The sequence below is a fragment of the Solanum lycopersicum genome, chromosome 4 (assembly GCF_036512215.1).
Source record: "Solanum lycopersicum chromosome 4, SLM_r2.1".
Classification (NCBI taxonomy): Eukaryota; Viridiplantae; Streptophyta; class Magnoliopsida; order Solanales; family Solanaceae; genus Solanum; species Solanum lycopersicum.
In genome coordinates this window covers 19,135,108-19,159,284 of record NC_090803.1, presented here as the reverse complement: position 1 = coordinate 19,159,284, position 24,177 = coordinate 19,135,108, and the positions used below count along the sequence as shown (strand labels likewise).

Genomic DNA, 24,177 nt, shown 5'->3' with positions numbered 1-24,177 from the left:
AGAACATCATATTTCACACTTAGCTACTAGAAACCATGCTAACAACATGATTTCTAACCTAATTTAGATTGAAATCGGAAGGAGACTAGGGACAAGGAATTCGACAATAGAGGGGACAACCCTAGTTTCATACGTTGAATTTTGTAGAAACAAATTTCTCTTGGAGAAAGGATTCCAAGAGAGAAAACCCATATCTTATTTTGACGTTCAAACCTTGAAGTTGCTGCCCAAACCCTCTCCAAAACTCACGTCCAAGCCAAGTTTTCAACACAAAACTTTCGATGGAAAAACCCTCTCTTTGCCTAGCGTGTTCACTTAGCTTGTTTTCTTATATTTTCGTGTGAGTTCTCCAAGTGTGAAGAACTCTAGTAATTTTTTCTGTTCTTGTAGTTGTTTAGGCAGAGAGCAATCGTGAAAAACAAATGGAGAAACGTGAGAGAGATGCGCGTAAGAGAGAGTTAAAAGAGGTGAAGTAGTTTAGACTTAGTCAACTAGGAGACTTAGTCATAAAAACATATTAATCAATGGCTGATCTAAAAAGGAAAATCAGATTATTAATTATTATTTATTTATTAATTTTTTATGACCAAGTCTCCTAGTTGACTAAGTCTAAACTACTTCACCTCTTTTAACTCTCTCTCACGCTCATCTCTCTCACGTTTCTCCATTTGTTTTTCATATACGCGCGCGCGCGTGTGTATATATATATATATATATATTAATTATTTATTTTTTCTTTAATCTTGTGTTTGTATTTGATGGGTACCTCTGTAATACCTTTTTGCCTTTTACCAACATCAGCTATCATTTGGTACTATTGCTAGTCAGCCACCTAATAAATACCAACTAACTAACTAACAAAATTGCTTATGGACTTTATTTTTAGCAGCTTGTTTGGATAATCTCTTCAACATCTTTATAGAATGAAATTAACTTCTGGGATGCATGAAGTTGGTCAACACTTGCGTTATATTCTTTTTATCAAATGTATCATTATATTTTAACATTATAGAAGTAGTTGCATGTTATAAATAGATATTTTTGATGTTCTCCGCTTTCCACAACCGTAACACTTGTCATTCCGATTACTTCATCGCTTTTTTTTAATATAAATTTCCGAGCCTTTGCTGTAGGGATTATTCCTTCTTACTTTATAGTAGTTATTGTTCCGGTTCCAGAAGGTATAACTCTCCCTTCAACTTTTTCTGTGAAATCAGAAACTGTTCCAATATCCTAGTAATGTAGGCAAGCGGACGGAGACCTAGACTTAGGCGGTGTTTGGATTGACTTTTTTTAAAGTAGCTTATAAGTTAAAAAGCTAAAACTCATCAAGGTTTTAAACGTGTTGAGTGTTTCACTTCACTTTATGTGCGCTTCAGTATCGTCATCAAGGTTCTAAGGCAAACTTTTCCTTGCCAATGAGCCTCTATGAAGAAGTGACACTAAACAATTGATATTTCACTTTATTTTGTATTTTTCACCCTTTACGCCTTTTTTCATTAAAGCTCACTTTTGTTTGCGTTTAAAGCCCCCATGGACCTTAGAGCTTTTTTGTGCTTTTTTCCTTTGATAACACTGATTGTTAGTAGGAGCAAGATGAAATTTGCACCGACTTTCTCTATCTTCTATACCCTAATTGCATTGTTTTGTTGTTAGGTACCTCCAGAAGACAAAACATCATGCAGATGTCGATGAGTATCACTTTTTCAATACATATTTTTACCAGAAGCTCAAAGAGGCTGTATTGAGCAAGGTATTATCTTCCCTCTGAGAGAAACGAATTTCATGCAAGGCTGTACAGTCCATGTACATTGATGATTGATCAGTTTAGCTGGTAGTCCTTAGTGAACATGTCTAGCCATTGCTCATGCCCCCCCCCCCCCCCCCCACACGCACGCACGCACGCACACAACAAAAGGAGAACACTGAATAGGGAACTACTTTTTGTTGAGGTATAATAGTTTTGTTAATGATGGAAAGAGAACTCTCTACAAGTGGTAAATTCCGGTGATTTATATCTTTTGTTAATGACTAACTAAGAGATCATAATTTTTCACAAAATGGAATAATCAATTGGTAGTTGGCCCAAGAGTTCATTGACTTCGCTCCAAGTTATTTTTGTTTTGTTTTGGTGCATTTAACATTACTCTGTCCTCTTATACTATTTCTGTTGAGTTGCTATTGATGTCCTTGTGTTGGTTCTTCTCCTTTGTAGTCTTCATTGGAGCCTGGTTATAATTTGCATACCAGATAAAGAAGATGAAGTGGGGCCAATCTTACTTCACTTGGATTTATTAGGTCTTCACTGCAGCAAGTCCCTCTTTGCTACCATAAGAAAGTAAGCTGAACTTTGTCGTTTGCTGTTTAACAACGTGACTTCCATGCTGCAGAATCTATTTTTGTAAATTGTAGTTCTGATTCAGAGTTGTTATTATTAATGACTGCAGCTACATCTTGTTTCTGATTTGCCATGACTACACCATTGTCCTGATAATAATGCATATGCCAGAACCCCTTGCCAGCGAGGGTGTGGTCCAGTGGTTTGGGCTTTGGACTTCCATGTTGGAGGTTTCAAGTTCAAAACCCCTTGCCAGCCTAAGCAATGGGTTGGCCATCTGTCGAGCTCGTCGCACCGATCTTGCCTAGTGAGGGTTACCTCTCTTGTAATTTGCGAGCTACTGCGTAGGAGCGGGGGTTTAACCCTATGCGCACCCAAAGGGTAGCGGCTGCGGGCTCACTTGTCATAAAAAAATTTACATATGCCAGAACCATTTTGACATTATTTCTGAATGTAGGATTGTATAAGCTATAACTTGACCATTCAAAATTTCTTGTGCTATATTGTTCTTGTTTATGATATGCTACAATATAGAAATAAAGCATGAATTAGTGACAGCTTGAGAACTAAAGGGGCAGAAATTAGAGTTCTGTTATCATACTTGGCGGGACAGAAATGGAAATTTATCAGGCTGATCAATTTGCATGGTAAAATTAGTGACACTTGGGAGGTTAGGAGGAAAGACCCTAATACCAAATGGGAATTCTTGCATGGCTATATCCGTGCTAATTCATTTCCATTCAACATGCCTAAGAAGTCTGGTCTCTTTCAAGTTCTCGTACTTTGGTTATATATTTATTGTTTGGATGTTTTCGATTGCGGCGTTTTGATCATTTTACAGTGTTGTAGCTTCATAATCTGAATATTACAATCTTGAGGTTTACTCTGTTATAACCAATTTTCTCTTCAAACTCGCGGTAAGATATAATTTTGAACTTGAAGCTTCTTAAACCTGGAGACTTTTTCGGCAGATTTTTGGTAGAAGAATGGAAATTCTTAAGACAAGGAGAAGTGATATGGGAAAATCTTCCACGAAGGATTGATGAAAACATCATTCAGGTATTCTTTCATTTGCAATTTATGGCATGAAGCAGTCTTAGGAATTCTTTTCATACCAGAAGCTATCTTGTCCATTCAAATACCTTGTGATATAGGGAGTTTGGTTTGGCTGATATCGGATGTGAGCTTTTGTTTTGGGAATTTGCTTGGAAAAATTACTTAAATACACAACTTATTTTTACTATATTTTCTAAAATTTCCTACCAGTTTGAAAAAATTACAAAAATTCCTACTCTCTCCTAATCCTGGATAAATCACTTTACATGATATATCGGGACATATGAGATGTATCAGAATGTTGAGTGATGTATCGGGACATTGAGTGATGTACTCGAAATCGAGATGTGATGTATCGAGACGTTGAGAGATGTATCTAAGACCGAAACACGAATATCGGAACGTTTTGGGATGTATCCCGATTCAACCAAATATAGGGGATTTTTGTAATTTGAAGTTGGAATACATCACTTTATAAACCGAGATGCAACGTATCGGAACGTTGAGAGCTGTATTCATAATCGGGTTGTTTTGGGATGTATCCGGATTCCACCAAATTTAAGGGATTTTATAATTTGAAAAAGTAGGATAGGATGTAACTAACTCTTATTACTTGGGATTTGTGTAAAATAATTTGTTTTCTCATAACCTGGGGCATGCTAAATTGATGTATATACCATTTGCTGATTGCGTGAAAAGAAGTGGTTTCTTTAGTAGTAGAAAACATCAATCGGTGTTGCTTAGTTTGATGATCATCTGTTTTATGGGCTTAGGCTGTCATAAAGTTCCAAAGTTTACCATACTGGCTCTGTTTTTCCTTTTTGTTTCTCCTCTCTTTTTATGTTTTTTTCTTGGTAAAAAAGGATATCCTAATAAAACTTATAATTAATATAGCTGAAAACATTGACTCACTTCTGGATACTCCATTTGAGAAATTTATAGAACCTATAGAAGCAAACTTGTCTACATATGTTGTGACTGTGTCTGCAAGTTCACGGAAACCACTTTTCTTGAAATTTTCTGGTTACAGGTCCCACAACAAAGAAATGAGTATGACTGCAGTCTGTTTGTTCTTTTCTTTATGGAGCATTTCTTTGACGAAGTTCATAGAAGGGTTAAAAAGAAGGATTTCACCATGGTATAACTTTTGTTTTATATATAGCTTTCTCCAATTTTTGGTTGTTGAACAATTGCATCAGTCATCGATTTAAAATGATCCTATTGTCAGTTTGGAAGAAGGTGGTTCAAACCTGCAGAAGCCTCTTGTTTGAGGATGAAAATCCGCAGAATACTGGAGGAAGAATTCAAGAATGTGAGTGAGAATGATTGATATTTTCAGGATTGCTACTGTGTACAGGTAATTACTCTTGCTCAAAGAAATCCACTAGCAGTTTTTCAGCATAGACTACTGTCGTCAGTCACACATCAACCATAAACAGGCAGAGGATTTAGTAGAATTGATATTGACCCATCCAATGGGAAGGAGAAATACACTAGACTTCCCTGGGAAATATATATATTGTACATAAATCATAATTGAACAATCACCAAGGGGAAAAACAGAACATTTGGGCGATGCATCGATATTGACCATGTCCCTCTCCATTCATCCAACGATTCCAGCCTCCACCCTTTGATCATCCCACCTTCAAACCCTCAATCCCCACCCATCCCCGTAGTGTTTTGCTAGATTGCATATATGACTTTTGTTTCAATTTGATCGTCCTGTTTTGTCTTCGCACTAAATTTTCGAACGTAAAGAAAGTTTTTAAATCTCGTGGTCTTAAATTAAAAATATGTAGAATGTACCAGAAGAGTGATTTCTCAAAGAATAATAAAATAAAATAAAAGAATGGTCCTAAACCTATGTATACAAGCTTCTATGACCAAAGTTAGTTAGTCTATTGTACATTATAATCCGTTCGGTCTAATGAAAGTGAAAACAACCCTTTTGTGCAACTTGAGATGTGTCAATGGCTTCTAACATGAGCATCACCTCCTTCATCTCTGGCCTCTCTTTTGGGTCTGCATGCCAACATTGCTTCATTATGTTGGCCACAACACTTGGACATTTGTTTGGTATTTCTGGCCTTAGACTCTAAAATTTCAAAAAATATATCAGTGATTGATATTATTTTAACATTAGCTATAAAGAATATAACATAAAAATTGAAAATATACCTTGTATTTACATGGACTTGTGTCAGAAGAAGGAATTTTTCCATTATATGGAATAGAACAACAATATATCTCCCACAAGCAAATTCCAAAACTATAGACATCACATTTATGATCATATGGTACACCAATAAGTACCTGCATATACAAAATAAGACAATAAAATTAGTATAAGTAATAGAGAATTCAATCTTTTGTTCCTTCATGTAAATAAAAAAAAAAAAAATACTATAAGAATGAGATATCTCACCTCAGGAGCCATGTAACCAATGGTACCAATTTGGGCAGTCATGTCAAGAGGACATGAAGATTCAATTCGAGAAACGCCAAAATCGATTATTTTGACTCTTCCATCCTTGTCCATGACTAAATTACTAGTCTTTACATCTCTATGAACAATTTTCTTAGAATGAAGGTAACTCAACCCTCTTGCAATATCTAGTGCTATTTGAATAACAGAATTCAATGGCAACTTTTTGATATGATTTTTTAAGAGATGTGATCTCAGAGTGCCTCCAGGGACATATTCAACCACGATACCATATTCGAATGATCGTTGTTTTTCCAATGAACGATTTCTCAACCACGGGATGCAATTGGTAAGCTCATTAATCCATTTTTTCATCCATGATTTACCACTTGTAGATTCAGAATTAATCAATTGGGGCAATCTTTTTGAAGCTCCGATTAACTGAAGAAAAAGGGTTTGACATTTGTTAGGTCACATGAAAAACATATATATTTAAGTGTATGTAATAAATTAAATGAAGTGAGAATTTTTTTTAATTTGAATACCTTTGCGATGTTTGGGTGATGTAGGTTGTACCATATAGAAACTTCTTGCGTGAAAGCGTTTGTTAGTATATCCCTTCTTTGTTCATTGCTCAAATCAAGTATTTTTACTGAGAAATAATTAAAAATATTAAGTCAGAGAGAATTGTATAAGAAAAAAAAATATATATTATTAACCATTGTAAATATATGTATATGAACATTACAGACGTGGAAGAATCAAATGGTATATTATAGGCTTTTTTAGTGTATAGACTAATATTATTAGGGTTAATGAAAGTTACAAATTTGTCATAATTTTTTCCTTTTTCATTAGTTAGACGGTAAAAATTAAATCTTTGATAACTTTATAAACCTAACTCTAATAACATATAGTAGTTAAATGGTTAGATCTTTCCAGATTAAAAAATTGGACAAATAAATTATGTATATATAGGGTTTAGCTAGTATATGAAAAGAAAAGTAGGTACATTATTAATTAGGCTTTAGCACAGACATCGATAAAAATCAAGTAGCTAGCTAATATAAGAAAAAAAGAATAATAAAAATCAACTAGCTAGCTAATATAAGAAAAAAGATTAATAAAAATCAAGTAGCTAGCTAATATAAGAAAAAAGATTAATGGTAGAAATTAGTGATAATATATACCTGCAACTTCTTGTCCATTATAATAACCTTTGTAAACTGATCCGTATGCCCCTTCAGCAATAAGATGGTTGACGTTAATTTTAAGTTTCGTAGGATCCAATTCCCATTCTTGTTTTTTCGTCACTTCCAAACTTTTTGTCTCGTCACAACCCTTCCTAAATAGTTTATCTAAATGCCTCTCAAGTTGCTCATCCATTCTTTTCAAATCTGTCTTTGTTACAATAGTTGATTTCGCCATTGAACTATACAAAAGCAAGCGTTAATGTTCCTTCAGAGCGTTTGAAAAGGATAAGGTTCAAGAGTGTGCTATAATATTTATAGGTATCAAAATCAAATTACAAATTTGAAAAGGATAAGGAAAAGGATTTGGTTTATACATGGAGATTTTCTAATTAGATTATTTGGTTTACATAATTATATTCAATATGTGCTATCTATCTATATATATATATTAACTTGTGTGTGCACTGACGGTAGAACTCTTTTTACTCTGTCAGTTAACTTCGAGGCACACAAAAGTTAAGTTTTTCAATTTGTTTTTACTTTTTATTTTATTGAACATAAATATTAAATATAGAGGTAGAAGGTAACTAGGATTCTAAATACATTTTACCAAATTAGTTTAGGATTCTGTTTTTTAGACTTACCGAAAATATTTTCATCATCTCTCATGTTTCACCGTTTTTGTTTATTGCTGTTTTTTCATATCACCATCAGTTACTTTAAGCAATTTAAAACTATCATCAATGGAACTCATGGTAATTATTTTTTGATTTTACATTCTTGTAACTTAATAAATTGTTTATACAATATTTTTCTCTTGAATATAAATTTGAATCTTCAAGCTATACATTATCTTGTTAATATAACATCTGTTAACGACATGCTGCTACAAAATGTAGAAGACGTTAGATCTTCACAAGAGGATATTTTCCGAATTTAGTGATGAACAATCAAGAGTGTCATACACTGGTATGAAGTTTTAATCACTTGTTATTGCATTAAAATTTTATCTTATGCTCATTGAGTGGTTTTAGTGTGCTATGAGCATAATATTCAGATCTGATATTGTTTGTGTTTTATTCAAGTTTTCACATTTGTTTATAGCAAAAATCTATCAAGAACAAATAAAAGCGGCAAAAGGGAGGTTGCCTGATAGTAGTGTAAAGGTGCATACAACTTATTAGTTATGTTGAAAGATGACGACTTGTGAGATTGTTTTGAGTATGATGTTGTTATAACATTTGGTATCTAATGTGAACAGCTGAAAATAGTACTACAATTTCTGTTTTCTAATAATTAAAAAGTGCGAATCATTTTAGACAATCCAATTAAAGCTTAAACATCTATGACATAGCAACATGGTTTAATAAGAATTTCACATGGTTGTCTCCATTCTAAAATAATGGTACTGCCAAATTTAGAGAGGGACCGCTCATGCATTACATTTCCTTAAACCTGGTACTCAAACAAACACAACATCTTTGCCTGAAAGGTTGAAATACTTGGTGTTGTTTCGTTCCAACGTGATACTGAGTTTCCAACCAAGTCCTCCAATATGACATCATGAACAGATGTAAGAGTTCTGTTGTGGGGTTGTTGCGCAACTGAACCTCTCTTGGGAGTTCTCACTATCTTCCAGGTGGCAATAATGAAGAAATTGCACTTTACTTTAATGCACAAGATCAGGGGTGTGTGTTGATAGTCCAAGAATGATGCATTTTAAGTCAATATTTTTGGAGAGCTCGAACCAGCATCCAAAAGATAAGATACTGACTCCATATCACAGCAATTAGGTGTCTGGCAACTTCATGTTTTCCTCAAAAGATGTGAAAAAGCACCCAACCAGGACAATACGACATCAGGAATTCTGTAAAAGATTTTAAAGTAAGTCAATGGACATCAAGAATCTTCAAAAACAAACCAAACAATTAACATAAAACATATATAGGGAAATTATGGTGCAAAAGATTACTTATCAAAAAAGTACACTTATTAGGTGGCTCCTCCAGGAGCAACACGTTCATTGACATAACCTTTGCCAAATGGTGCAAAAGATTTCCCACATGACATCAGGTTGAAACATCACAAGAGTCTATAATAGATAGATTCAGATTACTAACATATGCTACAAATTTAAAATAATTCCCCAAAAGATCAAAAGATCGTAACCGTTTATCCATAATTTCACATGAATAAAAGAGATCATAGATGAGTAGCTTGGGGGAGATACGAGTTTGGAGAGAAGAATCCCAAGTTCAACGAGGACTCTGAGACACAGGACAAAAATAGAGAGAGTGATAAATTAATAAAATATTAAAAAGAAATAGATTAGAGGTTTAACTCGGTTTCACTAGTACAGTTAAAATTACTTGATTACACACTCACAGCACAAAAGTTAATCTGGCAAGAAAATTTAGCCTAGGATCAATACATGCGTTTTTTTAGGACAATCTAGTTAATTATTATTTAAGTTAGGTGATAATTAGTTTAACTTTTTAAAATTTTACATTTTTTATAAATTTAAATATTAAATATTTTGTTTTTGAAAAACGTTTTATGTTATTTTAATTTTCACATGTTCTGTACATACAAAATGTGAGAGTTTTGTAATCATAGTGATGATTTTAATTTGATTTCATTTACGAGCATTATTTTAAAATTTAAAATATTTTGAATCTTAATTTTTGCTTTAAATTTTTTAAGCTTTTTGAAATCAAAATTTGCAAGTCACTTTAGCTGTTTTACTTGTCTATTTTTATATCACAAGAGGAAAAAGTGCAGTCAGCACCACAATTTTTTTATGAATTTATTACAAATAATTTAAATTATAAAAAATTTTAAAATAAAAATGAAAGTTGCATTCACTAAAAAAAAAGCAATTTTTAACGTTTATTGTTCTTCTTCTTCCTCTTTCTTTTTTGGAAGTTTTCAAATTTAATATTAATTATAATTATTTATTTAAAAATAAATTTTAATTCAACTAACATATTTGAATCTATATTTTGAAAAAAAAAATGTCTATCTAATAAAAAAAATATTTAGATTAATTAATAGTTAGTTATATATATATATAATATTCACAATTTTTGTTTTGAAAAAAAAAAGAATATTGATTTAATGAAGAAAAACATTACCCCAAAATATGGGCAGACAACACATTACCAAATCTTATTTTTACTTTTGTGGGAACTTATCCTTTTTTTTTTTTTTTATTAAATATTAAAATAATGTGCATTTATTTTCCTATAAAGGAGTAGTTATGATAAATTAGTTTAAGTATGCAGCATAAAAAATCTAACAAAGTCTTGACCAAAAATAGCCCTAGATACGCAAATTAAAATTTACTTTCCAGTTTAAAAAATGAATATAAACGATCTGCATTTTCTTTTTGCAATTAAGGAGTAGTTATAAGTAGTCCCTGTAAGAATATTCTGTACAAAAATTCTCATAACTTCTTATAAAAGAAGTCATAAATGTGGTTATAAAAATTCATTTTTTAAATAAAAAATTAATGTAAATGATTTAAAATGCTAGGCACGACATATTAATGTTAAAGTACACAAATATTCAAAAGGTGGTCACCAGAATACAACAGATAATGCTAAACAAAAGTGAAATATATATTTAAGAATTCAAACTACAGAACCTTATGGTTCATAAAATTAACTTGGACCATAGATGAATATATGAATTAGGATAAAATTCAATATTCGTAGTATTTCTCTCCTGATTCATTCTTTTGCAATCATTCTCTAAGTCGATAATATCCACAAATCATCACTAAAAGTTAAAAATAACTCGCTAGAAACTTCTTAATAACTAATGGAAAATGTACTAATACTTTAATCGATTTATGAATTGAGTGAAAAAATAATTGAAACCTGAAGGACTTTTCCATCATGACTCTTGTAAGTTCAACGAACAATCTGAACCTCATCACCTTTGAATTGCACTTCATATTTGGTTGATTTTTTCTCTCTCACAACAGGTAGGACAGAAATTTAATGTTGAGATTGATAAAAATAGTTATAACCAATTACATTATTTTTCTAAATAAGATGCAATTAACTTCAAATCAAAATTTGAATTTAAAAGTTTAATTAAATTCATTTTAATTGATAAATTAGATAAATCAAAAGAAATCTACAAATTAATTGACGTGGGGTGGAGGGGAAGGAAAAAGTGAATTACATGTAATTGGCAAGTTAATTTTATTAAAAAATTATGTTTTTTTAAAAATCTACAAACTGATTTATAAAATATTTTTTGTTTTTAATTATTATTTTGAGATAATAATTATCGAAGTGTAAATATAATTAGCAAAAATAACAATACAAAATCCCTCTCAATCTCATTACACAACCAACGTGATAATGAATATTACATTAATTAGTCACTAATTTGGCGGTATAATACTGACCCCAACAATATTACAAGAACCAAAGTAGTTAGGTTAGGTTATGCAAGGGAAAAAGAGAAAGTGTATATATATATATATATATATATATTAATTAGCATAGCATAATATAATTGATTTTCCATATAAACATCTTTGTCATTGAACAACACAAAGAAGAAAAGGATTGAGAAAAGTTATTCAACTAATCTATTTAAATGTCTTTCAAATCGTTGAGAACAAGTTATTCCCCATATATATGGAATAATTTGTACCTCACTATACTAATCGAAACGTTACAAATTAGTCACAATTTTTACCTTTTACACTACTTGGTCACAAAAAAAATAAAATTTGATGACTCTATAAACTATATATTACATAAAAAAACAAAGTAGTTAAACGGTTAGATTAGTTGGGTTAAAAAAAAATAGACAAAGCAATTATGTATAGATAGGGTTTAACTAGTATAAGAAAAATGAAGTAGCTACATTCATTGGGGTTTAGCGCAGACAATAATTAGAATCAAGTAGCTAGTAAATGAAAAAAGATTAATATCGCTGTCCATTATAAACACTCAGGGCGGCTCGATACCTTTACGAATGAGGCATCCCTTTAGGCCCCAAATTTGAATGACCTATTTCTTTAAGTCTTTTTGATTGCAACAAAAGAGGTACAACAGTGGCATGTTAAATAGGCCTATAACTAACTACAATTAGTTAAAAGTAAGAAAATAAAAGATAGTGGACAAACATGCCACTGACTCCACCCTATCAACTTGAAAACAACTAATAACTTAATCCTAAATAACTGAACAATATTACTTTTTTACTAGCTAAAAACAACTATTTTGAAGCACTAATCAACATATTGTCGATTGTAGTTTTAATGATAAATAGGTAATATATATAAGTATAATTATATATGTTATTGTACTGCCTATGCACGTTTAAGGTTTCTTTTGTACATATTTACATCTTTGTACACAAAAGGTAAAATAGTTGTTGGTGGCAAGCCAAGTCGTTGCTTCGTAGTTCACAAAATATCTGCAATTACAAAGAAGGGTATTTCAGATTGTGGAGGTATAATTTAGTGAGAATGGAGCTAGTGTGTCAGGTTTTGTGCTTACTGCTAGAAGGGTTACTGTTAATTCGGTTGTGACCATTGGTGCTGATTGAGTGGGATTGTGTTTTTCTTCATAATTGAGAAGAGTCAATTTTTCAGCTATGTTTAGTGGTTTCTGGAGAATAGTTTTTTCATTTGATTTTTGTAAGTCGCTGCTCCTAAGTGATTGTAGAGTTGTTCATGAAATTGGTGGTGGTTCTGCAAGGAAGAAAGTGAGTAATTTATTATGATGTTTTTATCTGTTTTATGTTTAATATAAGAAATATCGTGGCCTTACAAATTTTGTAAATTTCTTGTATTGAGAGGTGCAATTTTTTTCAGCCATTTGATCAGAAGCAATAGTTGTAGCTGAATAAGTATAAGTGATGTCAAATTGCACTCTGTGTGTGGAAAGGAAGAGTTTTAGTTAGTTATTTGTAAAATAGATTAATAGAGTAAGTATAGATTATAGCTTGAGATGACAATAGTAGATCGATCAAAATGTATGCAGTAGATGGTTTTTGAGGAAATACTTCTTGTGAATGGAATGTTGCAGTCTAAGAATACGATGGTGAAGAAATGTTGGTCCTCATTTGTTAATGTGAGTTGACCATCTATGTAAAATATCTAACCCTATCAAGTTTTGTTGTTATATGATTATATATTGTTATCAAAAGTTGTTGTATACTTACTGGTGATTGTGATAGAATCTGAGTATTTCTACAAGGATATAAAATTGGTGTTTGGATGATAGACAAGAAATGCAAATAATAAGTCGTAGCAAGCAGCCACATATTGGATTAAGTATCACGTAACAAATTGAAGCAGCAGATTGACACAACCAAAATAAATGCTAAAGATACAAGTTAATACAAATAAGAAAACCTTAATTTATAAATATACAAGTTGATACAAATAAGGAAATCTTAATATATTTTATTAAGGAAGGAATTTGTATATAAAAAGGATTGTCCAATATAAGGTAAAATCAGTATTCCTTGTTTAAATACAATTACAATTTCCTTACCATATTTGATAAGGATTCAAGCCAGAAGAAAACTCTATAAGAAGAGGACAAACGCAGATGAAGAGGGCACGACTTTCACATAGAGAGAAAAGTGAGAATTATTCAGTAAGTAAAAGTCTTCAAGATCGATAGGTTTGCTGAGTTCAAGAAGTTCTTGAGTTAGAAAGTCTTGAACGTGTAAAACTATTTTCTTCTTTTGTTGTTGAGTGTTAGTTATGATTCTTTGTACAAAAAGTGGGTTTGGCTTCTTGTAGAGTTGAGTTTTGGTGAGGTTTGTAACAAAAGGTGGGTTTGGCCTTTTGAGAGTAGAAGTAGTCGATTATACTTAATCGAGAGTTATTGTAGTGGTGAGATTTTTTATTATTGAGTTGTAATCATAAAATCATCTAGTTGAATTAATAAAACGAGGTTTTTCCTTCCTTGATTGAGGAAGGTTTTTAATTTAACAAGTGTTTGTGTTCTGACTTAAAACCAACTTACAAGAACCCGGTTCTTGTTCTAGGGGATAGATTTCTTCAATTGGTATCAGAGCAGGTTTTTTCGATAAAATATTCACACCTTGAAAAGAATCAATGGCAGCACCACCTACCCTACAAGAGGGATCTTCACAAACACGACCACCACTATTCAATGGCAAATACTATGGATGGTGGAAAAATCGTGTGATGGATCATATTATTGGCAAAAACCCTTATCTATGGGGAGTAATTCTAGATGGACCAACTACACCTATGAAAGCTGCAACTGATGGAATCATCGAAATCCCAAAGGAAAGAAAAGAATGGAATGCTGAAGATAAGCTCGCAATCCAAAACAATGCCAAAGCCAAGAAAACTCTGATATGTGGTATAGGACCAGACGAATACAATCGAATTTCGTCTTATCAAGATGCCAAATCCATATGGTAAACACTACAAACCGCTCATGAAGGAACAACGCAAGTCAAGAAGTCTAAAATTGATAACTTGAACAGACAGTATGAACTATTCAGGATGGCAGAAGGGGAGACCATACAAGACATGCATACCAGGTTCACTTCAATTATCAATGAGATGCACTCCTTGGGAGAGCAAAGTCGATGCTATCACTGAAGCCCGTGACCTAGATACACTAGCCATGGATGAGTTAATTGGTAATCTCATCACATATGAACTCAAGAAAAACCAAGAAAAGGAAATTGGAGGAAAAAGGAAGGAAAGAAACCTGGTTCTAAAGGCTACTGCATCAGATGATTTTGAGGATGAAAATATTGCCCTTATAACCAAAAGGTTCACCAGAATGCTAAAGAGAGGACAGGCATTTCAAAAGAAAAATCCTCAAAAATCAAATGAAAACACTAAAGACCAGGTTTGTCATAAGTGTGGAAGTCCAGATCACTTCATCAAATTCTGTCCACTTTGGACTTTAGAGCGGAAAAAGACAAACTCTGAAAAGGGAAAAGACATCAAGAAAGATAAGTTTGTTCTCTCAAACAGAAGAATAACAACTCAAGAGGTAGATATCTCAATGAAAAGGGCCTTTGCAGCAATGGGGAATTCATCAGATGAAGAATCTGAGGATGATGAGAGAGAAAATAAATCTCTTCTTGCACTAGAACAAGAAGATGATTATGACTTTCTTGATCTAGTAGCAGCGGAAACCAAGGAAGAAAAGGAAACCTGCAGATCACAAGAAACCATATTAGAACTTATGGCTGGATCAGATTCTGAAGAGGACAAAGAAGAAGAAGATATGAATGAAAAGGTTAGTCTTCATCACATACAAGACAATCAAAACTCATACTCAAAAAGGGAGCTAGAATCTTTACTCCATACTCTCATTAATGCATATAAAACCATAGATTCAAAAAGGGAATTGATAATGGAAGACTATGCATCACTAAGAGAAGCAAACAAGAATCTTGAAAAACAAAATTTTCATCTATTATCCAAAAATACTGAGCTAAGTAAAAACCTAGACTTGGTAAGTAAAAGGAATGAAGAACTAACCAAAGAGCTTCTTCTGACTAAAACTGAAGCTGAAAATGGAATGAGATGGACCAGGTCATCCATACTGCTTGACAACATTCACAAGAATCGTATATCTGAGAGACATGGGATAGATTTTGATAGAACTAGCTCTCAAGTAAAAAATCCCAACATGGATTGTCTATGCGTGCACTGTGGGCTGGTAGGGCATAAGAGTTATGATTGTCGAAGAAAACTAATTGCTCATAACAAAAACTTAAAATCTCTGAGAAATCCTCATCATGAGAAAATCAATGAACAAAAACAAATCCCTACAGTCAAATCTCTTCCTAGATAGGCCAGAAAAAATCTAATTCATCCATTCTTTAAGCATAAATCAAAGTGGATTTGGGTACCAAAATCTAACCCCCGAAATTAACTGCAGGGATTAGTGAGAAGGAAGCAACAACAGTGGTACTTCGATAGTGCATGTTCCAGACATATATTGGAGATAAAAGTAGCTTCCTCTCACTCAAAAACATCAAAGGAGGAAACGTCGCCTTTGGTAATGGAAAAAGTGGGAAAATTCAGGGAATTGGAAAGGTTGGGTCCATGGATACTCATGCATTTGAAAATGTATACTATGTGAATTGCTTACAACATAACCTATTGAGCGTATCCCAAATATGCGTTAAAGGAAACAATGTACTCTTCACAAAAAAAGAATGCAGAGTAACAAATTAAGTGACTGGGAACCTGGTTCTACTAGGTAAGAGACACAAGAATGTGTACAAAGCCAAGATTGTTGATTCTAAGGAAGATACTATTAAATGTCTAAGTGTAGCTTCTGACTGTTCCATGCTCTGGCACAAAAGAATGGGACACATTAGCATGACAACAATAAATAAATTCATATCTAAAGACCTGGTTAGGGGACTGCCAACCAAAAGTTTTAGGGACAACCAAGTATGTGGAACCTGCATTCAAGGAAAATAGGTTAGATCATCCTTCAAACCAAAGTTGACCATCAGTACTACCAAGCCACTCGAACTGCTTCACAGGGATTTGTGTGGACCAATGCGTGTACAAAGCAGAGGTGGAAAAAGATATGTGTTTGTAGTAGTCGATGATTATTCAAGATTTACTTGGACAATGTTTCTTGCAACAAAGGATGAAACATTCACTATGTTTGAAATCTTTGCAAAGCTGGTTCAGAAAAAATTCAACAAAGAAATAATTAGCATCAGATCTGATCAAGGACTGGAGTTTGAAAACTCACAACTCCTACAATTTTGTAGTACAAATGGGATTGAGCATAACTTTTCAGCACCCAGAACACCACAAAAAAATGGTGTAGTTGAGAGGAAGAATAGAACACTGGAAGATATTGCAAGAACAATGTTAATCTCAAGCAAACTTTCAAAATCTTATTGGGTTGAAGCAGTAAACACAGGATGCTATCTAATAAACAGATGTATGATCAGATCAGTGTTAAACAAAACACCATATGAGCTGCTAAAAGGAAGAAAACCAAACTTAGCACATCTTAGGGCCTTTAGGTGTGTATGCTTTATACACAACAATGATAAAGACAATTTGGGAAAATTTGATGCCAAGAGTGATGAGGGAATTTTTCTGGGTTATTCTTCACAAAGCAAAGCCTACAAGGTACTTAATAAAAGAACAAACCGTGTAGAAGAAAGTGTTCATGTTGTCTTTATTGAAAATAGCAGTGAAGTTGAAAATTCAAAGATGAACAGCATGAAGGAACCAGCTCTAGGTTATCTGAACGAAAAATATGGGAAGAAGAATTCATACCCTCCCATAAAACACCTGAAATAGAAGATAAGTCTGCTAATAAAACTAGTCCTTCTGCATATCAAGAGCCAGTAAATATCCAAACTCACAGCTGGAAGCATCAAAGTTCTCATCCTTTACAAAACATTCTTACTCCGCTTAACTCAGGCATCTCAACAAGATCCAAATTACGTAGCATGTTTGCTTTCTCTGCCTATGTATCCCTAATTGAGACAAAATATATAAATCAAGCACTATTAGACTCTGATTGGATTAGTGCAGTGCAAGAAGAACTTAATCAGTTTGAAAGAAGCAGGGTATGGAACCTTGTTCCAAAACCTCAAAACAGAACGGGAATAGGAACAAGGTGGGTGTTTAGAAATAAGCTCGATGAACAAGGTCAAATCATACGCAACAAAGCTAGGCTGGTTGTACAAGGATATAACCAAGAAGAAGGGATAGACTACGATGAAACCTTTGCACCCGTAGCAAGAATTGAGGCAATCAGAATATTGATTGCATATGCTGCTCACATGGAATTTAAACTCTATCAAATTGATGTCAAAAGTGCCTTCTTAAATGGTTATCTACAAGAAGAAGTGTATGTGAAACAACCCCCAGGTTTTGAGAATACCAAGTATCATGATCATGTATACAAACTAGACAAAACACTCTATGGACTAAAGCAAGCACCTAGAGCATGGTATGATCGATTGTCCACTTTTGTTCTCACACATGGATACACAAGAGGAAAAATTGATAATACACTAATTCTTCGAAAACAAGGTGAAGATCTGTTCATAGTCCATGTATATGTAGATGATATCATATTTGGAGGAACTGATGACTCACTAGGAGTAGAATTTGCTCAACTAATAAATAGTGAATTTGAGATGAGTATGATGGGAGAACTGAAGTTCTTTTTAGGACTCCAAATCAAACAAACTACAGCTGGAACATCAATTCATCAACAAAAATACATCAAGGAATTACTGAAGAAATATGATATGAATGAAGCTAAGTCAAATGACACACCCATTGGGACAACAACAAAACTTGATAGAGATGAACCAGGTTCACCAGTAAATGACACTAGATATAGAGGTATGATTGGATCACTCCTATACCTTACTGCCAGTAGACCTGATATAGTGTTCAGTGTTGGTCTATGTGCACGCTTTCAGTCCTGTCCTAAGAAATCACATCTAAAATCTGTCAAAAGAATCTTGAGATATTTAAAAGGCACAATGAACCTGGTTCTCTGGTATCCAATTGGTGACTCTTTTGATCTAAAAGGATTTGCTGACGCAGATTATGCAGGACATATGGTAGATAGAAAAAGTACCTCTGGGATGGCACACTTTTTAGGACCATGTCTAATATCTTGGGCAACTAGAAAATAAAATTCAGTTGCTTTATCAACTGCTGAGGCTGAGTATGTAACAGCTGCTTCGTGTTGTGCCTAACTTCATTGGATAAAACAACAACTTAATGATTTTGGTATAAAAACAGGTTGTATTCCCATTTTGTGTGATAATACAAGTGCCATGAACATCGCCAAAAACCCAGTTCAACACAAACGCACCAAACACATAGATATTAGACATCACTTCCTTCGTGATAACGTTGAAAAGGAAACATAGTAATGACGTTCTGCAAAACTGAGGATCAAGTTGCTGATATTTTCACCAAAGCTCTAGGAAGAGAATCATTTCAGAAAAATAGACTTGCGTTAGGGCTCATCTTTTTAGATTGATTTCTGTCTAACCAAGTTCTCAGGATATAAGAACCAGGTCCAGTCTAGTTGGTTCTACAACTGCTTTACACTAAGCAAGGAAAATCAGCAGTCAAAAAAAAGGAAAATTATTTCTTCTTCTCTCTCCTATGAAACTTCTTTGAAAAGCGGGTGCAACCGTCAAAGAACACGTCCCTTCGATGTCAATCCACCATAATTACTAAAACTCCTCGAATATAACATCAAAACCGTTCCCAATAAAGCACTTTCTCTAAACAATCAACCAACTCTTTCTCCTCCTCCATTTTAAAAAAAAAATCCTCTCCATCACCATGTTTATCCTCTTGTTGCTTACTCAGATGATGAAAATTCATCTAACAGTGCATCTTCTCAGGGGGAAGAGAACCCCGTCATTTATACAACACCTGCTCAGGGAGAAGAAAATCAACCCACAACCAAACCATCTACATCCTCCCCCAAATTAGATCAGTCTGTATCTCCACCACCACCAGTTACAGAAACATCTCCACCACCACCAGTTACAGAAACATCTCCACCACCAGTTACAGAGTCACCACCACCACCTGTCATAGAATCACCATCACCACCAGTCAAAGAAACTCCATTACCACTAAACCCAGAAACACCCATAACCACTATCCCAAAAAACCCCTCTTCTTACCCATCTCACAAAACCACTCCTCAAAATCCACCACCATCTCCACATTCTCCAAACAATGATGAAATCCTTCTAAGAACACTTCACCCTAAAAAACCAAGACAGACAAGAAAACACATTGCAGTCAAACAAGTTCTTCCGCACAGGCCAGTAACTCGGAGTCTGAATGTAGTCATACCAACTGATGGTGCGACATCCAGTGTGAAGCGTCGTCGTTTGGGTAAGTCTCCTCTTCACTCATCTGTTTCTCCAATGGTTCTTGATTCTGAATCTGATGATGTCTCTGAGGGTAAACATTCTGAAACCCCTCAGTCAAAGTCAAAATCTGCAAAAAGAAATGTGGATAAATTTCTCAAAGTTGGAAAGAAAAAATATTTTCAAACCAAAACAGTGCTTAGGGGTAGAACTTTTCATCCTGATATTTTATCAATGGACATAGTCAAGCAGGTTTGTGAGTTACTAAGGTTTCAGGGGTGGGAGGAGTTATTTCTTGAACCTAATCTGATTTATGAACAAGAAGTAGTAGATTTTTATACAAATTTGATAATCTTGGAAGGAGATGTGGTATCTTCTAGTGTAAAGAGAGTTGAAATTGTTTTTGATGCAACTAAGCTTGGGGAAATTATACATATACCATCTGTCGGTATTAATGAGTATCATTGGGCTTTTGATGAACATTCTAGTGTTCCAGCTAAGTTTTCTCAAGGTAGAGTCAATCCTAGGACCCAGACTGTGTTGAAAGGTATCATGGGATCAGATCATAAGCTTCCCTTTGAGATAGTACATAAGGGAATACTGCCCATGGGTCACCAACGTCACATTGCTTCCATAAGGGAATGGGACTTATGAATGCCCTTGAATGTAAAAAACGTATTGACTGGCCCACACTAATCATCAAACACTTTGCTAAAATTGTTGATCCTAAACTAGTTATCATCAATTAGCATTTGGGAATCTTTTAACTAGAGTGTTTCATGCATTTGAAGTACCATTGGGAGAAGGAAGGGTTTTGACTCGTGCAAATATGTTAACTCAAACCATTCTTGCTGATTGTGGCATTCCCATGGAGTCGGAGTAGGTTGCTAATGCTTCTCCATGTACATTTGGTCCTGTTGCTCAGTTACTCAGGGAACTCAAAGTGGCAGAAGAAAAGTATGGCACTCTTGAATTGGTAAACCAGATTTTACGTGCTGAACTTCATACTTCAAATGCTGAGATTCACATGTTAAAAGATCAGGTTGTGCAGCAGCAGCTTGCTAAGAATGCAAGGGTTGACAGAGTTCTGAACATGCTTGCTTCTGCCTCCACCAAGCCTAGTCAATCTTCAACTTGAAAAGCATCTTGTTTGCACCTGGTTCTTTTGATTGCTTAAACTTTGTGTTGATATTACTCTTTAGCTGAGCATCAATCGTTGTTGTGGATGTTATTTGGTTTTATATTAGCTGTTATTGGACTCTTTTTGATTTGTCAAAAGAGGGAAGATTATTATATGTTGCATTACACAGGTTTGTCTTCATCAAAAAGGGGGAATATGATAGAATGTGAGTAATTCTACAAGGATATAAAATTGGTTTTTTGATGATAGAAAAGAAATGCAAATAATAAGTCGTAGCAAGCAGCCACATATTGGATTAATTGTCACGTAACAAATTGAAGCAGCAGATTGACACAGCCAAAATTAATGTTAAAGATACAAGTTGATACAAATAAGGAAACCTTAATTGCTAAAGATACAAGTTGATACAAATAAGGAAACCTTAATATATTTTATTGAGGAAGGAAGTTGTATATAAAAAGGATTTTACAATATAAGGTAAAATCAGTAATCCTTGTTTAAATACAATTACAATTTCCTTACCTTATTTGATTAGGATTCAAGGTAGAAGAAAACTCTATAAGAAGAGGACAAACGCAGATGAAGAGGGCACGACTTTCACATAGAGAGAAAAGTGAGAATTATTCATCAAGTAAAAGTCTTCAAGATCGATAGGTTTGATGAGTTCAAGAAGTTCTTGAGTTAGAAAGTCTTGAACGTGTAAAACTATTTTCTTGTTTTATTGTTGAGTGTTAGTTACGATTCTTTGTACAAGAAGTGGATTTGGCTTCTTGTAGAGTTGAGTTTTGGTAAGGTTTGTAACAAAAGGTGGGTTTGGCCTTTTGAGAGTAGAAGTAGTCGATTATAGTTAATTGAGAGTTGTTGTAGTGGTGAGGTTTTTGATTATTGAGTTGTAATCATAAAATCATCTAGTTTAATTAATAAAACGAGGTTTTCCCTTCCTTGATTGAGGAAGGTTTTTAATTTAACAAGTCTTTGTGTTCTGACTTAAAACCAACTTACAAGAACCTAGTTCTTGTTCTAGGGGATAGGTTTATTCAGATTGCATTTGTATATCATAAATGGATGTTGGTTCTTCTTCAAATGGAAAAAACATAAGGGAGCCAGTTGTGGATGTGCTTTCAATCAGCAGTGGTTGGATTGTTTTTCCCCTGCAGGAAGAGAGTTTATGTAAATCTGAATGGAAAAACTGTTTTAGAAAAGGAGGCTTTTGAGTGTATTACCATTCATACACCGCTGTGGCCTGTGGAAATGTGGGGTCCACGAGTATTGTCTTATTGTATCAATTTGACAAACCTGTGTAGATAAGAAGTAGTAATTTGGGTACTTATTTATATGTTCGTACTATATACTATATATATATACTGAGAAGATAATGATTGTTTTCTTACCTGTTGTAGATTTTTTCACCCTTTTAGCTAAAATGACGGGATAGTCATTGAGCCTTTCTATGAGGGTATTTCCATAATACACAACAAAGTCTTCACAAAGTGTTAACTTCCAGAGGTTTTTCCTGTTAATTGATGAAGCAAAAGGGGCAGAACATTGTTGAACAATAATAGTTGCTGTAATTATATAAAATTCTGTTCTTTACTTTCAGCACTTTGATGCAAATAAAATAAAAAGTAAAAGGTGCAGAATGTTGCCAAAAATTACAGCAACAGTTAATTCTTTTTTTGTGTTAAGAATATGCTGAAAATGGAGTGTTAGGATTTATTCAAAAAGAACATTACAGCTCAAAACATTGGAAGACGAAAAAACATAATAAGGAGAGCATAAGTTCACTATACTAAAGAATGTGAATTCTTTTAAGTTCAATATACTAAAAAGTAAAAAGTAAGAAATCTTTTTACTGGGGTTAAGATTCACTTACAAACATGAAGGAAGACAATCAATTAATAAACTGATTTGTGAAAACATGGTGAGAAAATATATACTATAACAACAAAAATTTCAAGAATGTCTTCAATAGGATGTAGCAATATTTTTAATAAGGAGCATGGTCTATCGATGAACATTGAAGGAAAAGTATTATAAATATGATGCTTACACATATTTTTATTTTTTTTGGATAAGTTTGCAAGCATACAGATTCTAATTACTTCAGTCTTATTATAAATTAGATTTCAGGAACGTGCATTGCACATTTGTCCCTTATTAATAATTTATATGTACAAAAAATTGAGTTATAAAATAGGAAATGATGAAATTAACAATAGTAATTTACCATTTATATTTTATTCACTAAACATACATTACATAAATCTTTGTAAATTGGTTCCTTGAAAGCATAATCAAATTTTAATTCTAAAAGGTTTTTACATAATAGTAGAGAGAATCTTCATATTTAACTTTCAATTTTAAAAAGTTATGGGTATGAGTAATAATTAACATTAAATAATTAGGCAGAAGTATATCACATTCTCTTAAATAAAATAATATTTCTAAGGCAAAAATAGACATTCTAATTTGGACAATTACTACTTAACTATTTACGGGTCCAACCAATAATCTGGAGACTGGAGTTAGACAATTTTTCATCATAATTAAATTTTAATATCAACAATAAATAGCTTCTCATCACAGTAAATAGAAGTTTGATGCATACAATTTATAAGTTCTAATTAAAAGACCTCATCGATTTGGTACACATACAAATAATATAAACACATGATATATTACGAAACATACTTGCAGTCATCATCATAATTTTTATGTTAATTATTTTTATTATTGTATCATCTTCTTTTTAACCTTAGATAATATTGTACATATTATTTATGAAGAGAATAGAATAATACTCTTTTTTTCATAAAATTTCTCTTTGAATAATTAGTATAAATGAAGCAACACAAACTTTTCAATATGACTTATTCTAGATATATGGTCAATTTGCAGAATGAATGTTTCCATAAATAAATAATAGACTAATAAATCTAATAGATTATACAATATAAACGAAAAAGTCAAATAAAAATAAATTTTAAAAAAATCATATGTGATTTTTCTCATTTAGTTATTCCTCCCACTGCTTATAAATAATAATCTCGAAAATAAAGTTATATTAAAGAAAAGCACTCTATCGAGAGTCGCATATCAAATTACCTATTTAGTCTTTCATTATGAATTTCTTCAATAATTA

At 33.2% G+C, this 24,177-nt stretch overlaps 2 protein-coding genes across 19 annotated transcripts in view; one reads left to right on the top strand and one right to left on the bottom strand.

Moving 5' to 3' along the window:
* The window catches only part of LOC101248380 (ubiquitin-like-specific protease 1D), a 48,968-nt gene that overhangs the window by 23,513 nt on the left and 1,278 nt on the right, over positions 1-24,177 (top strand). For 5 of the 18 annotated variants that reach the window (XM_069297089.1, XM_069297094.1, XM_069297093.1 and 2 more), the window contains 5 exons: positions 1,657-1,753; positions 2,216-2,338; positions 3,310-3,397; positions 4,425-4,532; positions 4,623-6,348. In XM_069297089.1, coding sequence (XP_069153190.1) covers positions 1,657-1,753; positions 2,216-2,254 — 136 coding nt within the window. In that variant the 3' untranslated portion in view covers positions 2,255-2,338; positions 3,310-3,397; positions 4,425-4,532; positions 4,623-6,348. Of the gene's footprint in view, positions 1-1,656; positions 1,754-2,215; positions 2,339-3,309; positions 3,398-4,424; positions 4,533-4,622; positions 6,349-7,914; positions 7,985-8,119; positions 8,319-24,177 lie in introns of those variants that run through there. The other 13 variants (XR_011220626.1, XR_002027586.3, XM_069297095.1 and 10 more) reach the window with 8 other exon arrangements.
* LOC109120123 (serine/threonine-protein kinase 54-like) lies at positions 5,157-7,310 on the bottom strand. Its single transcript, XM_026030674.2, has 5 exons — positions 7,013-7,310; positions 6,368-6,474; positions 5,823-6,263; positions 5,576-5,710; positions 5,157-5,492 (listed from the first exon to the last, which is right to left on the bottom strand). The coding sequence occupies exons 1-5, from the start codon at positions 7,248-7,250 to the stop codon at positions 5,322-5,324; spliced, it is 1,092 nt and encodes a 363-aa protein (XP_025886459.1). The 5' UTR covers positions 7,251-7,310; the 3' UTR covers positions 5,157-5,321.